General features: G+C 42.9%; 1 protein-coding gene across 3 annotated transcripts in view; it reads right to left on the reverse strand.

The window, feature by feature from the left end:
* RPS6KA1 (ribosomal protein S6 kinase A1) overlaps positions 1 to 16,297 on the reverse strand; it is a 127,871-nt gene that overhangs the window by 100,136 nt on the left and 11,438 nt on the right. For 2 of the 3 annotated variants that reach the window (XM_081961921.1, XM_081961918.1), the window contains exon 2: positions 3,085 to 3,129. The exons of the other annotated variant lie outside the window; for it this stretch is intronic. In XM_081961921.1, coding sequence (XP_081818047.1) covers positions 3,085 to 3,129 — 45 coding nt within the window. The remainder of the gene's footprint in view (positions 1 to 3,084; positions 3,130 to 16,297) is intronic. 3 annotated transcript variants of the gene reach the window in all.

Here is a 16,297-nt window from a genome sequence, read left to right on the forward strand (position 1 = left end):
CATTCAGTTCTGGTCGCCACGATGTAAAAAAGATGTGGAGACTCTAGAAAGAGTGCAGAGAAGAGCAACAAAGATGATTAGGGGACCGGAGACTAAAACATATGAACGGTTGCAGGAACTGGGTATGTCTAGTTTAATAGAAAGAAGGACTAGGGGAGACATGATAGCATTGTTCCAATATCTCAGGGGTTGCCACAAAGAAGAGGGAGTCAAATTATTCTTCAAGGCACCTGAGGGTAGAACAAGAAGCAATGGGTGGAAACTAATCAAGGAGAGAAGCAACTTAGAACTGAGGAGAAATTTCCTGACAGTTAGAACAATTAATCAGTGGAACAGCTTGCCTCCAGAAGTTGAGAATGGCCCAACACTGGAAGTCTTTAAGAAGATGCTGGATAGCCATTTGTCTGAAACGGTATAGGGTTTCCTGCCTAGGCAGGGGGTTGGACTAGAAGACCTCCAAGGTCCCTTCCAACTCTACTATTGTATTGTAAATAGAAGAATCAGAGTTGGAAGGGACCTTGGAGGTCTTCTAGTCCAGCCCCCTGCTCAAGCAGGAGAACCTATACTATTTCAGATAGTCTAGTTTCTTAAAAACCTCCAGTGATGGAGTTACACCCACGATTTCTGGAGGCAAAGCTGTTCTACTGGTTAATTGTCCTCACTGTTAGGAGGCTTCTCCTTAATTCCATCTTTGCTTCTCTCTTTGGTTAGCTTCCAGCCATTGCTTCTTGTCCTGCTCTTAAACATGCTGGCTGGGGAGTTCTGGGTTGATGTCCACACAACTTAAAAGTTTCTAAGATTGAGAAACAGTGTGCAGGTAGTCCTTGATTTACAACAGTGGTTCTCAACCTGTGAGTCGGGACCCCTTAGGGGGGTCGAACGACCCTTTCACAGGGGTCGCCTAAGACCATCGGAAAACACATATTTTCCATGGTCTTAGGAACCGAGACACCAATTTGATGGTTGGGGGTCACCACAACATGAGGAACTATATTAAAGGGTTGCGGCATTGGGAAGGTTGAGAACCACCGATTTACAAACATTCGTTTAGCAATCATTCCAAGCTACACTTACAACTGTTGCAGCTTCCTCATAGTCACGTGGTCAAAATTCAGGTATTTGGCAACCAACATGTGTTTATATGACCATTGCAGTGTCCTGGGGTCATGTGAGTGCCATTTGAGACCTTCCCCATCTGGCTTCAGACATGCAATGTCAATGGGAAGCCAGATTTGCTTAGTAACCCTATGATTCGCTAAACGACCGCTAAACTCACTTAGCAACCATCTTGTTTAGCATTGAAAATTCTGGTCCAAATTGCAGAGAAGAGCAACTAAGGCGATTAAAGGCATGGAGACTAAAATATATGAAGAATGGTTGCAGGATTTGGGATTGGCCAGTCTAGAGGGGGAAAAAAGATATCATCACCTTAAACCAGGGGTGTCCAAACTTGGGAACTTTAAGACTTGTGGACTTCAATGCCCAGAATTCCCCAGCCAGCCATGCTGGCTGGGGAATTCTGGGAGTTGAAGTCCACAAGTCTTAAAGTTCCCAAGTTTGGACACCCCTGCCTTAAACAGTCACTAAATGAACTGTTGTAAGATGAGAACTATCTGCATAGATGAGGAAATAGGATCTTTTGGTACATAAAGAGCAATGTTGGCGAACCTTTTCAGCACCGGATGTTGAAATGGGACCGTGTACACACGTGCCAGAAACTGGAAGAGCAGTCGCCCGGTGCTCATGCGTGAACTACGAAGATGATCTTCCGGTACCCGCGTGTACATGTGCCTGGTCATCACGTGTGCATGCACACCAGAAACTGGAAGTCTGGCTGGCCAGTCCACATGTGTGTGCCAAAAACTGGAAGATCATCTCTGCGTATGCATGAACACCAGGCACCTCCTCTTCCGGTTTCCAGCACTTCCAGCACTCCCGCGTGCATGAAAACCAGCTGGCCAGCATGTCATAACCCGGAAGAGCAATGGGCAACGGCTCGTTTGCCCGGAGAGATGGCTCTGGGTGTCACTTCCAGCAAGCATGCCATAGGTTCGCCATCATGGATATACAATATTGTTTTTGCTTCCCTCCAATCAAGGTTGAAAAAAAAGTTAGCATCTTTTAAACCAACGTTTGGGAAACTAAACTATATTGCCAAAAGTATTCGCTCACCTGCCTTTACTCGCATATGAACTTATATTGGCTCCCAATAGATATTCGGGTGCAATTCAAGTTTCCTGGTTATTGCCTTTAAAGCTTTAGATACCATAGAACCGAGCTACTTGCAGGACTACCTGATCCCCTCAACCTCTGCCTGCCCCATGCATTCCCATATGGACATGCCGCATGCTTCAGGTCTCTGCTGACTGATGTCTAATGGATGTTGTTACAAATTCTCTACCCAATACTCACATTAATACAGAACAGATAAATGAAAATCAGTCTGATTAAATCCAGACTAACGATAATTAGCACAAAGAATAATGAAAAAAGTCATTAATTTGGAGAAGTCACGTTATAACTGATATGCATCTGTAGGATAATAAAAACGAATGAAGCATGGAGTAGACTAAGGAAATATCTAGCCACATTATGGGCACGAATGCAGTGTCAGTGACTCAACAACGAATCCAAAGGGGAAAACAATTCTAACAGCAATTCAGTCGGGAAGACATAATCACAGGTGAAATACTGTAAGTTCGTAAAGGCAGGTGAGCAAATGCTTTTGGCAATATAGTGTATCTCCCACTCCCCCCCCCCATCCCAATAACGAAACTACTTTGTCCTTTTCTCATCTGCCGATGGAAACTGGACCTCCAAAATATATTTATTTATTTAAAATATTTATGTAGCCACCCACCTTATATCGAGCTCTGGGTAGCTCCCAACCACCAATTAAAATAACATCATTAATAAAACAATGTAATACAGATATCTATTAAAACATAAACATTAGAAAAAAATATGGATGGTACATTTGATTTAACCTTACTAGAGAAGCAAACCCAGGCCAAATGCATTGAGCAGGAAATATTGTGCTATAGAGAGCAGAATTATTATTTTTTTTTACATCTGGAGTCTTACCTTTGGCAAAGTCTGTTTTCTCTCCTCTGGAGCTGCCTGTCCATTCTGCAAAGCGAAAGAGCCAAGCATCCATTAGCAAGGGGCGCAGCATTAAGAAAAACCAAGCTATCTTAAGTACCTAATTCTTTTTTGGCTCCAAGCCCAAAGAAAACATCCATAGTTCAAGTTCTTTCTGTAGAAATGTCGTGTTTTACCTGTCCCTGGTTTGAACTGCCAACTTCAGAAAAAAATCAGACAACTACTGGAAGCCCCAAATTTGATGCAGTGAATGAAAATAAGAACAAGCGAGACGGCACCACACTAAAGTTCTTGCTGCGTGTGAGCAGGTAAACAAAACAGAAATGGCCAAGAACAGTTTAATGTGCTTTCCAGATCTAGAATTATTGCTAAGCTGCAGCAAGGTAGGATTCTTAAAGCAACAAAAATATTATGAATCCATCTTGTTTTTGCACTGAGCTAATTCTCTCTGGCTTGTTTAGCAGTTATTTCAATAGTAGGCTAGAATGCATTAGCACAATGCTAATTCCCAACTTAATTCACTAAGTTAAACAGTCTGGTTCATTGCTAGATATGGATGCAGCCATTGTATCTTGCCTTGGCAGAGATCCAATGGAGGATTGTAGTTCCTCATCAGTGTGCACATCTGCATTGCCAAAGGTTAGCTGAGAGAGTTATTCTGGCTTCAAATCTTTGACTTACAACCACAATTGGGAGTAGACTTTCCATGGCTATGAAATGCAGATGTTAAGTGAATCGCACAGTCATTAAGTGAATCCAGCTTCTCTCCTTGATTTTTGTTGTCAGAAGCCAGCTGGGAAGGTCATGAATGGTGATCACATGACCCAGTGATGCTGCAAATGTTGTAAATACTTGTCAGTTGCCGAGCACCCAAATTCTGACCCCGGGATGCTATGACGATTGTTAAGTGGGAAGACTGGTCATAAGTCACTTTTTTCAGTGGCATTGTTAACTTTGAACAGTTGCTAAACAAATGGTTGTAAGTCAAGGACTACCTGTATTAGAGTCTGTCTACTTGAGCTGCCTGATTTGCTACTCTGAGGATCTCATGCCCATTGAGCCAGATTGGATGAGGTCTTCGGAAAACTACTTATCCTATTCTTATCCAAAATATTCATACTAAATCCATTCTAGGGATGCAGCCATGAAAGTAGCAACGCTCATTAATCAGAAGGAAAGGTAGGGAGACTCTAATGTTTCTAGAAGCACTGCTAGAAGCATGAGCCGTGGTGGCGCAATGGTTAGAATGCAGAACTGCAGGCTAGCTCACTGCTCATGCCAGGAATTTGATTCTGAGCTGCTCAAGATTGACTCAGCCTTCCATCTTTCCGAGGTCGGTACAATGAGGACCCAGACTGTTGGAGACAACTTGCTGACTCTGTAAACTGCTTAGAGGGGGCTATAAAGCACTGTGGAGTGGCATGTAAATCTAAGTGCTATTACTATTTCAAACACTGAAAAGAAGGAGTGAGTTACCCTCAAAATAGATCAGCTAGTTGTCATTCAACATTCTGTACCCATGAAACAAGTACAAGCCTAATGGGTACAGAATGTCAACTGACCAACCTGTGAAAAGTATTCAGGAAGTGTTTCTGAGGTGTCTATGAATGTGAGAAAAAGAGAAAGGGGGAGAAAGAGAAAGAAAGAGAAAAAAAATCAGAGCAAAGGAAGGAAGAAGAGAAAGAGAAAGAGAGAAAGAAAGAAGGATAGAAAGAAAGAAAGATAGAGATAGATAGATGATAGATAGATGATAGATAGATAGATAGATAGATAGATAGATAGATAGATAGATAGATAGAGATAGATAGATGATAGATAGATAGATAGATAGATAGATAGATAGATAGATAGATGATAGAGATAGAGGATAGAGGATAGAGGATAGATAGATAGATAGATAGATAGATAGATAGATAGATAGATAGATAGATAGATAGATAGATAGATAGCATATGCATGGAATGGGACATCCTGAAAGAAGATATGGTTTGCAGGCATCCTGAACAATAGTCCCACATATTCATCTCCTTTTGCTGCAAGTCAGTTTTATAGCCTGAAACCTATCCGAGACTAACCGACTGTCATGCCAGTTCAAGGGAAGGGCAGGAAGCCTATTCTCAGCTGTGAGAAGTTGTGGGGAGGGGAAGGGAAATTCTATGGCATTAGGATGTGTGCCATTTTAACATGAGCTTTTCTTTCCGCCTTCTGAACCTGCTTCAGGAAGGGGGGGGGGGGGGGACAACCAAGGTCAGTGAAATGCAAAAGGAAGCTTCAATGTTTGCTGCCGAGTTCCTAACACAACACACAGACATTTGATCGCTTGAAAGGGACAGGCTGGGCCAGTGATGGGTAACCTTTTTCTAAAGGTGAGCCAAAATTGTGTGCATGCGCGCTATCGTGTGCGCGTGTGCGTGTCCACCCACCTGCGCGTACATGCACCGACCACCCCAGCCTCCGGAGCCTGAGGAGGGTGACAAATGGTCCAACGGCCTAAACCAGGGGTGTCCAAACTTGGGAACTTTAAGACTTGTGGACTTCAACTCCCAGAATTCCCCAGCCAGCCATGCTGGCTGGGGAATTCTGGGAGTTGAAGTCCACAAGTCTTAAAGTTCTCAAGTTTGGACACCCCTGGCCTAAACGGAAGTTCGGGAATAAACTTCCGGTTGGCCCATTGGACCTGTTTTTCGCCCTCTCTAGGCTCCGGAGGCTTTCCTGAAGCCTGGGGAGGGTGAAAATATCCTCCCCCACCCACTGGAAGGCTGAAAATCAGCTGGCCAGAGCGCATGTGCTTACTGTAGCTGATATAGGGCAACGCCTTGCATGCCCTCAGATATGGCTCTGCGTGACACCTGTGGCACGCATGCCAGGTTCACCATCATGGCCCTCTCCCTTCCATGCAAGTTTTTCTTCTGTCCCATGTTGTTGGAATAAAAGGTAATAAGGCTTAAATAAAATCAAGTTAAACATTGATATCCTCAGGGAGCAGTAAAGCAATATATTCACAAGAATGCCAAAGCCACAGGCAAGCAGCAGCTGGTTTCACTTTTCCTTCAACATCACCAAATCTTGTTTTAACATCAATGATTTCTTTTATTTATTAGACCACCTACATCCTGGCCACCATTCTTCAATCTACCCTCTCTGTGGACTGGGGTTCTTATTTTTTTCTTTATCCTAATGTATATGCGATTAACCTGAGCTTCTAGGGACTCAGTGGCTAAGACGCTGAGCTTGTCTGATTGACAAGGTCAGGAATTCGGCGGTTTGAATCCCTAGCACCACATAACAGAGTGAGCTCCCGTTACTCGTCCCCTTCTGCCAACCTAGCAGTTCGAAAGCACGTAAAAATGCAAGTAGAAAAATAGGAACCACCTTTGGTGGGAAGGTAACAGCATTCTGTGCCCATTTGGCATTTAGTCATGCCGGCCACATGACCTCGGAGACATCTTCGGACAGCGCTGGCTCTTCAGCTTTGAAATGGAGATGAGCAGTGCCCCCTAGAGTTGGGAATGACTAGCACATATGTGCGATGGGAACCTTTACCTTTAACCTGAGCTTGTTAGAGTAAAGTGCAATCTCTGCAGAAACTGATACTTTGCCCTCCCTGATGTTTATGTAACTTTTTCATCAAATCCTTGTTCCTGTCAACAGAAAAGAAAGAACTCCTGAAGCCTGCAATTCCAAAGACTGGAAGTGGAATTTTCTTAGTGCCGGGTGCAATGTTTACAAACCGAAAAGCAGAACTGTACTTCAGCCAAGGGTGGGACTAAATTGAAAGCTAAATCTGATGTATTGAAATGTGATTCAAATTAAATTAAATTAATTAAGTGCAGTTAATATGAATGTAGAGTTTTTCCAATTGTTTAATTGGTTGCTCCTCTAATTATCCTGTCAGGTAATAATTACATACAGGCCATCCTCGACTTAAGACCACAATCAAGCCCCAAAGTCTCTGTTGCTAAGCAAGACAGTTGTTAAGTGAGCCATGCCCCATTTTGCAACCTTTTTTGCCATGGTTGTTAAGCAAATCGCTACAGTTGTTGACATATTTTATTTTCCTGGGCTCCAAGATCACCGCAGATGGGGACTGCAGCCAAGAAATTAAAAGAGGCTTGCTCCTGGGGAGGAAAGCGATGGCAAATCTAGACAGCATGCTAAAAAGAAGAGACATCACCCTGCCAACAAAAGTGCATATAGTCAAGGCTATGGTTTTCCCAGTTGCAATGTATGGCTGTGAAGGTTGGACCAGAAAGAAGGTTGAGCGCCAAAGAATGGAGGCCTTTGAACTATGGTGTTGGAGAAGATTCCTGTGAGTCCCTTCGACTGCAAGGCTATCAAACCAGCCAGTCCTAGAGGAGATCAACCCTGACTGCTCTTTAGAAGGCCAGATCCTGAAGAGGAAACTCAAATACTTTGGCCACCTAATGAGAAGGAAGAAGGACTCCCTGGAGAAGAGCCTCATGCTGGGAAAGACTGAGGCAAAAGAAGGAGGGGACGACAGAGAATGAGGTGGCTGGATGGAGTCACCGAAGCAGTAGGCAAGAGCTTAAACGGACTCCAGAGGATGGTAGAGGACAGGAAGGCCTGGAGGAACATTCTCCATGGAGTCACAAATCACTATGGGTCGGAAACGACTTTGCAACTAACAACAACAACAGTTGTTAAGTGAATTGCGTGACTGCTAAGTGAACCTGGCTTCCCCCATTGATTTTGCTTCTCAGAAGCTCCCTAGGAAGGTTGCAAATGACAATCCAGGATGCAGGACGCTGCAACCATCGCCAAGCAACCGAAGTTTGATTGTGTGGCTGTGGGGATGCTGCAGTGGTCAGAAGTGTGAGTCACTATTTTCAGTGTCATTGTAACTTTGAATAGTCATTAAATGAATAGTTGTCATGGGCTACTACCTGTACTCAATGGGAAATGAAATGTAAGGCAATTGGCTGTTAATTTCTGTATTGCTAGAATTATACATAAGCCTATTATTTTTATATGCATTGGTATCTTGGTACACGTTGTTAATTGGTTCCACAAAGTGCAACGAATCCTAAAAAGGATGAGTACCAAACCAACCATGTGACTATGAGACCTTTTGTTTCGGTCAGGAAGGACTTCCTATCGGTCCCTTTGGTCAGTGACCTTCCCAGCATGGCCGACTTCCTGTCTGCCTTCTATGGTTGCACCCAGCTTCCTTTTGCAGCAATCTTCCCAGCATGGCCAACTTCCTGTCTGTTCTCCACAGCCTCCCCCTCTTCCTATCGCAACGCATTGAGTACTAAACAAACGCTGAGTACTGGGACAATATTTTCATGTCAAAATGCATTGGGTACCAAACTTGACCAGTTTTGAAACTTGAGTACCAAGATACCACTGCAAGATTACTATATGGCAGGGGTGTCCAAACTTGGGAACTTTAAGACTTGTGGACTTCAACTCCCAGAATTCCCCAGCCAGCCATGGGGAATTCTGGGAGTTGAAGTCCACAAGTCTTAAAGTTCCCAAGTTTGGACACCCCTGCTATATGGGATAAAAAGTGCAGAAAGATTCCACAATACCCACAATGGAGGAATGGCTGGTGAAGATGGCAAAACTAGCAGCAATGGCAAAATTGTTTGCTTAAAGAAAGACCCACAACTATATTAATGACTGGAACCGCCTTATGGACTTTTTCTTGAAACAAGGATAAAATGAACTGGTGATGTATGGATTTGATGGTAAGGACGGTAAATTAAGGAAAGAAGGAAATTATAATATAACCTTAGGAACTGTGTAAAATATAAATGTACTTCTAAACATATCTTAAAATTGGAAGTTACTTATTACTTTTTCTTTTTTCTTTCTTTCTTTCTTTTTCACTTTCTCATTATTTTTCTCTGCCCTTTTCTTCAATTTGAAATTTATATTGGTTTCATTCTGCTGATATTTTAAAAAAAGATTTAAGAGAAAATTATATATAAAAATCACTTTTAGAAATGTAAGGGAAATTTCCAGTTGCTTTGAAGTATTCTGAAACAAAAACCACACACCTTTGTGTGGTTAGCTCTATATTGGCTTACCTCTCTGTGCTGCGTGCTGCTAATAAGCCATCTCCCAGAATTATGCTTCAGTAAATTTGTTAAAACACTGCGGGACTCTAATATTCATTTCAGTAAGCATGTATAAGACGGCTGGAGGTGTTAGTGAAAGAAGAAGAAATAATGGAAAGTTTTCCCTTTAGATTCCTCTAATTCTAAAGTTGCACAGTAGTGGAATTTTTTTAAAAAACAAACACACCTTTTCTTCTGTAGAGAAAAGAAGAAGGAAAAATTAACCTCCTAATGAACATTAGACATCCCGAAACTCATTGGGACATTGTTTCAGGAAAAAATTCGTTACTTACACAGAGAAACAGAAACAGAAACGTGAGCAGGCAAAAAAACAGTGAGGAATGACTTTTGATTTCCTGTGGGCTTCCCCACTGACTTTCCTTATGGGAAGCTGGCAGGGAGTATTGGAAATGATGATAACATTGCGGCTGATTACAGTGGTGTGATGGCATGGTGATAATTAAAGTAGCCGCAACTTTGCCAAACTTCAATCCCATAGCAGTCATGGGTCCTGGATTTTGGATGAATTCTTCAAAATAACCCAACTGATGTATGTTGATTCAAAAATTGTTGCCCTAGGATGCACTGTTTTGGCCAGTGAAGGTTCTAAACAGGCAGTGTTTTAGAAGTATATAAATACACAAAGTCCTGCAACTCCAAAATAGGGAATATGTATTGCCCCACTGTTGAACTAAACCTTAAAAGCCAATGCTACAAAACCAGAGGTGCAGTCGGTCCTAAAGTCTGTGGAGAACTTAAGAAGCTTATAGACAAATGTGGAATCATTTTTTTCCAGCAACTAAAAGATTGCAAAGGATGTTTTAAGTGTCCAAAATCTTTATGAAGATTTGCTTACTCTTTTTTCCAGCCTGAAAGCAGGAGGGAATTGCATTGCCAATTTTAAGCAGTAGGCCATAGGAAGATAGATGGGGCTCCAAATGAAGGGGCTATATTCAATCCATAAGTTGCCCATCTCTAGTTTAAACTTTGAGACTCTATAGCAGTGCTGAAACTGGAGCGCACAGCCCGGAGCACCAGAACCTGGAAGAGAGCAGCTGGCTGGTGTACATGTGCAGGCAGCTCCTCTTCCGGGTTCCGTTGTGTGAACACCAGCTGGTCGATGCACATGTGCGCAATGGAACCCAAAGAGCAGCTGCCTGCCGCGTGCATGCACTGGACAAGCTGTCCGGCTTGCACATGCGTTTGATGGAACCCAGAAGCAGCTGGCGACGACGTACGTGCCCACAGAAAAGGCTCTGTGTGCCACCTCGGGCACCCATGCCATAGGTTCACCATCACAGCTCTAAAGAGATAACAACGTGTTTTACTTTGCCCAAATTGTGGGTGTAATCAAGGTCCCAAGGAAACAATTCATGAACTGTCTTGAGTTTATAGCGGCAAGCCCAACTTAGTCCTGAATACTGTACTTAGCACAGGTAGTTCTCGACTTGCAACAATTCATTGAGTGACCGATCAGTTACAACATCATTGAAAAACCTGTGACCTATGACCGTTTTTCATACTTTCAGCGGTTACGTGATCGTAATCATGTGACCAAAACTTAAGGCACTTGGCAACTGCCATGCATTTGTATCATGTGATTAGCTGCAGTGCCCTGGGATCATGTGATCAATCCCCTTTTGCAACCTTCTGACGAGAAAAGGCAGTAGGGAAGCCAAAGTCAAGTAACAAAGGTGTTACTAACTTAAACAACTGCAGTGATTTATTTAACAACTACGGCAAGGTCGTAAAATGGGGCAAAACGCACCTAACAAATGTTTTGCTCAGCAATGGAAACATTGGGCTCACTCGAGGTCATAAGTTGAGGACTACCTGCATTTCACTAGTGCTGAAGGGGCACCTCTAGATGCTGATGAGGTCCATCAGCAGTTCCCAGCATTCTTCATTATGGAGAGGGATTCTGGAAGTTGGCTGGGGAATTTTGATGGGGAGTTGATGTCCACTGGTCTTAAAATTTGCTAATGTTGGACACCCCAGGCTTAACAAATGCTTGATCTCCTATGGCAAGACAGAATCATATAGAATTTTTGCAGATATAGATTAACAGAGTTGGAAGGGACTTTATAGGTCCTCTATATGTCTAACCCCCCCCCCCCCCGCTCAAACAGGAAACCCTACACCGTTTCTGACAGATGCCAGTCCAATCTCTTCTTGAAAGTCTCAAGTGATTCGTTAAATTTAGAGCATCATATATAAAATGAAGTGATAATGGATACAGTTAAATAATTGATTGATAATGATGTAATGCATATATATATATATTGGTTTGATAAGAGGAAATTTGATATAAATTGCAAATGGTGACTACGAAAGGAGGTTTAGAAACTCTGTTACTAAATATAACCAATTTTTATAAAGAAAATGTTATAAAGATGTAATGTTACTGGATGATATTGGGAAGAGCAAATGAAATGCCATTATGTGGTCTTGCTTTAAATTTGGAATATTTTATATAAAAGGACGTAAAAACAATTATAGTCAAAATGAAGGTTGAGGTATGATGATAGTAATATATATAAATATCCTTGATTTAGAATATATATGATTTGATATGAATTGTAGGTGATGACTGTGGAAGGGATGTACGGAAGTTTTTGTAACCAATCAACACACTTTCTACAATTTGTAATGGAAGATGGTTTTGTGGTTTTTGTTTGTGTGTGTGTGTGTGTGTTTTGTCTGTTTGTGTTTATTCAAAAATAAAAATCTTTATTAAAAAAAAGTCTCAAGTGATGGACCTCCCACAACTTCCAAAGGCTGTTCCATGGGTTGATTGTTCTCACTGTCAGAAAGTTCCTCCTCATTTCTAGGTTGAATCTCTCCTTGGTCAGTTTCCATCCGTTATTCCTTGTCTGGCCTTCAGGTGCTTTGGAAAATAGCTGGACCCCTTCCTCTCAGTGGCAGCCCCTCAAATATTGGAACACTGGTATCATGTCTCCCCCCGGTCCTTCTCTTCACTAGACTAGCCATGGCCAGTTCCTGTAACCGTTCGTCATATGTTTTAGTCTCCAGTCCCATAATCAACCTGGTCACTCTCCTCTGCATTTTTTCTAGAATCTCAACATCTTTTTTATAGTGTGGTGACCAAAACTGAATGCAGTACTCTAGGTGTGGTCTTACTAGGGCTTTATAGAGTATTAGTACCTCCCTTGATCTTGATTGTATCCTTCTGTTAATGCAACTTAGGATTGCATTGGCTTTTTTGGCTGCCACTGCAGACTTCTGGTTCATATTTAACTGGTTGTCCACTAGGACTCCCAAGAGCCCGCTCATAGTTGCTGCTGTTAACCCTGGTTTCACCCAGTTTTTATGTGTACCTTTGGTTTTTCTTACCTAAATGTAAGATCTGACCTGTCTCTACATTGAATTCCATTTTGTTACATAGGGCCCAGTGTTCATGTCTGTCGAAAACAGACAGGAAATCAACAAACATATTTGGGCATAGGTTTTAGTGACTTGTTTGCGAAGCCATTTTAAACACGTTTAACTAGGTTGATCGGTTTAAGTTCTGCTTTGGGGCATATCCTCATGCAACTGTTTTGACATCTTGCATCAACCTGGAAGCGTATTTCAACAGCATAAATACAATTTGATCCACAGCAAGTGAACAGGCCCATGAATGAGGATCCGAAACTCATTAAAACCTACACCGAAGCAGAACTCTCAATCCTGCCCATGCAAAGAAAGCCGATCCCTGTAAATGTTTAAAAAAAAAAGCATTTTACGCTGCACACAGACCTAGAGGAATCAAGCTACATTCAAATGTCCCTGGAGACCGAGATATTAGGTTGTATTATGTCATGTGCAAAGCACAGCAGTTTTTGTTAAGTGTTGGTCCACAGGGGCACAAGGGCAGACCAAAAGAGTTCAATTTATGTGAGGAATGAATTTCTAAAAACAACTCCACATAAAGTAAGGGAGGCTTAGGGATCTGTAGAGGAAGATTTTTAGCTTGTTCCAAACACATTGCCCAGAGCTCTTTAGGAAACCCTCTGACAATTGCAGCAGCACAAAACGGATACACATTACAGAGGAAGTATGCATCAAGGTCAATGTTATAGTTGCGGCATGTGGTATTTGTGTGTGTGTGAGGGGGGGAGGCAGGGAGGGAGGGAGAATGAGTTTTGCTCTTTGCACTGGTCTGTTCTTTAAGGGGGGCAGGGATTGCTGCAAGGAGAACATTGAAGGAGCTCAAGCGTATTCTCCTGGAGGTCTTTGAACCAAGCCCTTTCAGATTAGGACAGGTACCAATATACAATCAAAACCAGAGAAAGGAGATCTTGAAAGTGTCAGTGCCTTTTAGGCTACATTTATTGCCAAATGGTTTATGAAAAGAAGGACCAGGGGAGACATGATAGCAGTCTTCCAATATCTCAGGGGCTGCCACAAAGAAGAGGGAGTCAAGCTATTCTCCGAAGCACCTGAGGGCAGGACAAGAAGCAATGGGTGGAAACTCATCAAGGAAGTAAGCAACTTAGAACTGAGGAGAAATTTCCTGACAGTTAGAACCATTAATCAGTGGAACAACTTGCTTCCAGAAGTTGTGAATGCTCCAACACTGGAAGTTTTTAAGAAGAGATTGGACAACCACTTGTCTGAAGTGCTGTAGGGTTTCCTGCCTAAGCAGAGGGTTGGACTAGAAGACCTCCAGGGTCCCTTCCAACTCTGTTAATCTGTTACACTCTCCAAATTATAAAAAATGCTTATAAAGAAGAATATCTGTAACGCAGGGTTGAAATAAGGGGTCCTTTCTCGCAAATGTTTCATTACCAAACTAGGTAACGTCATCAGTGCATCTGGCATTGTTCCCTAGTTTGGGTAATGAAATGTCTGCAAGCTCAGAGAGCACCAAGGACTCCCCATAAATATATCCTGCCCTAAACATTGGCTCAGAATACACCCACAGACTTTGTCAATCCCACACACTGAACCTGCAGTACTGCAACACCAAAAACACCGTATTCCTCGACTTATGACCACTGTACGCTGATGATACTCAGCTGTACGTTTCAACCCCAAACCACCCCAGCGAGGCTGTCGAAGTGATGTCCCGGTGTTTGGAAGCCGTCGGGGTCTGGATGGGGGACAACAGACTCAAACTCAACCCCTCCAAGACTGAGTGGCTGTGGCTACCGGCACCTCGGTTCAGTCAGCTGACTCCAACGCTGGCCATAGGGGGCGAACAATTGCCCCCTGTGGAATGGGCGCGCAATTTGGGCGTCCTCCTAGATGCCCGGCTGTCAATGGACGACCATGTGGCAGCCGAGGCAAGGGGGGCGTTCCACCAGGTTCGCCTGGTGCGCCAATTGCGCCCCCTTCTGGACCGGGATGCCCTACACAAGGTCACTCATGCACTGGTGACGTCTCGCCTGGACTACTGTAATGCTCTCTACATGGGGCTTCCCTTGGGACGCGCCCGAAGACTGCAGCTAGTCCAGAACGCAGTCGCGCGGGCAGTCATGGGGAGTACCAGGTACTCCCACGTAACACCGCTCCTGCGCGAGCTGCACTGGCTGCCTGTGGTCTTTCGGGTGCGTTTCAAGGTTTTGACCACCATCTTTAAAGCGCTCCATGGCATAGGGCCTAGTTACCTGCGGGATCGCATCCTCCCACACACATCCCTGCGGCCAATTCGCTCTCACAGGGAGGGGCTTCTCCTGGTGCCGTCCACTAGGCAATGCCAACGGGCGACACCAAGGAGTAGGGCCTTCTCTGTGATGGGCCCAACCCTCTGGAATGACCTCCCCCCCGACATTAGAACCACCACTGACTTCCGCTCCTTCCGACAGAAATTGAAGACACACCTGTTCCGACTGGCTGGCCTGGCATAATTTTAACGTCTACCTCCTGGCATACATATTTCTTACTGGTTTTTTAGGGGGATTGTTCTTTTAAACTTAATTTTATAGGATATTGGGGTTTTAAATTTTGTACATTTTAAATTATTTACTTAGCAGTACAGTTCTGTATATCTTTTTATCCTCCTCTTATTTATGTATCTATCTACTTAATAATTTTAATTGTTTAAATTTTATAGTTATTTATGATGTATTTTTGATATGGACTGTACACCGCCCCGAGTCCCTTTCGGGAGAGGGGGCGGTCTATAAGCGCTAAGAAATAAATAAATAAATAAATTCGGCCCAACATTTCCACTGCTAAGCAAGGCAGCTGTTAAGTGAGTTTGGTCCCATTTTACGACCTTTTTCCCACAGTTATTAAGCAAATCCCTGCAGTTGTTAAGTGAATCTTGCGGTTAATAAGCGAATTGGCTTCTCCCATTGACTTGGCTTGTCAGAAGCCAGCTGGGAAGGTTGCAAATGGAGATCGCATAAGCCCAGCAACTGTCATAAATACATGCTAATGGACAAGGACCCAGATTTTGATCATGTGGCCTTAGGAATGCTGCATGTGTCACTGTAACTTTGAATGGTCACTAAATGAATGGTCACAAACCAAAGACTACCTGTATTTTAAATACAACTAGCCAATAGCCTGGGTATTTATTTATATGGGCAAAATGTCTGGACCAAACATCATTTCTAATGTTGGATTTTCCCCCTTACCAGACAGAGCCCCTTTGTGGAGTACTGTGAAGCTGTTATCATGGCAACTTCCACTGTACAGTAGAAGCCATTTTACGGCAGTACAGTAGAAGCCATTTTAAGGCACAACAGGTTGTATCTTAACAGAACACACACACTGCGGGGTGTCTTACCCCCACAGTATTTTCTTCCCCAGTGGGTAAGTCATCTGTGTACCACGTTTGGTTGAAATTGCTCAAGGCGTTCCATAGTTATGCTGGAACATACACACACACAGAGCCATTTTTATGCATATAGATTAGCATATCATGAGCATAGCTTCCTCTGTTTCTTAGATTTAAAAACATTTATCTCAAATTTAAAAACATTTTTTCCTTTATTTGAACCAAGAAGCATATTAAACATTGCTGTAACAAACAGATCAATAAGGCTGTTCTTCAGGCTCTTGTGTCTGTTATTTAAAATACTGATTATTTGCTTTTAGTGAATTCATTATTAAAGTATTTATATTGGCAGGTGTATAAGAGAACTGAAGTTTTGGAAAGG

The sequence above is a fragment of the Natrix helvetica genome, assembly GCF_964273705.1.
Source record: "Natrix helvetica genome assembly, chromosome: 9".
NCBI classification, from domain to species: domain Eukaryota; kingdom Metazoa; phylum Chordata; class Lepidosauria; order Squamata; family Natricidae; genus Natrix; species Natrix helvetica.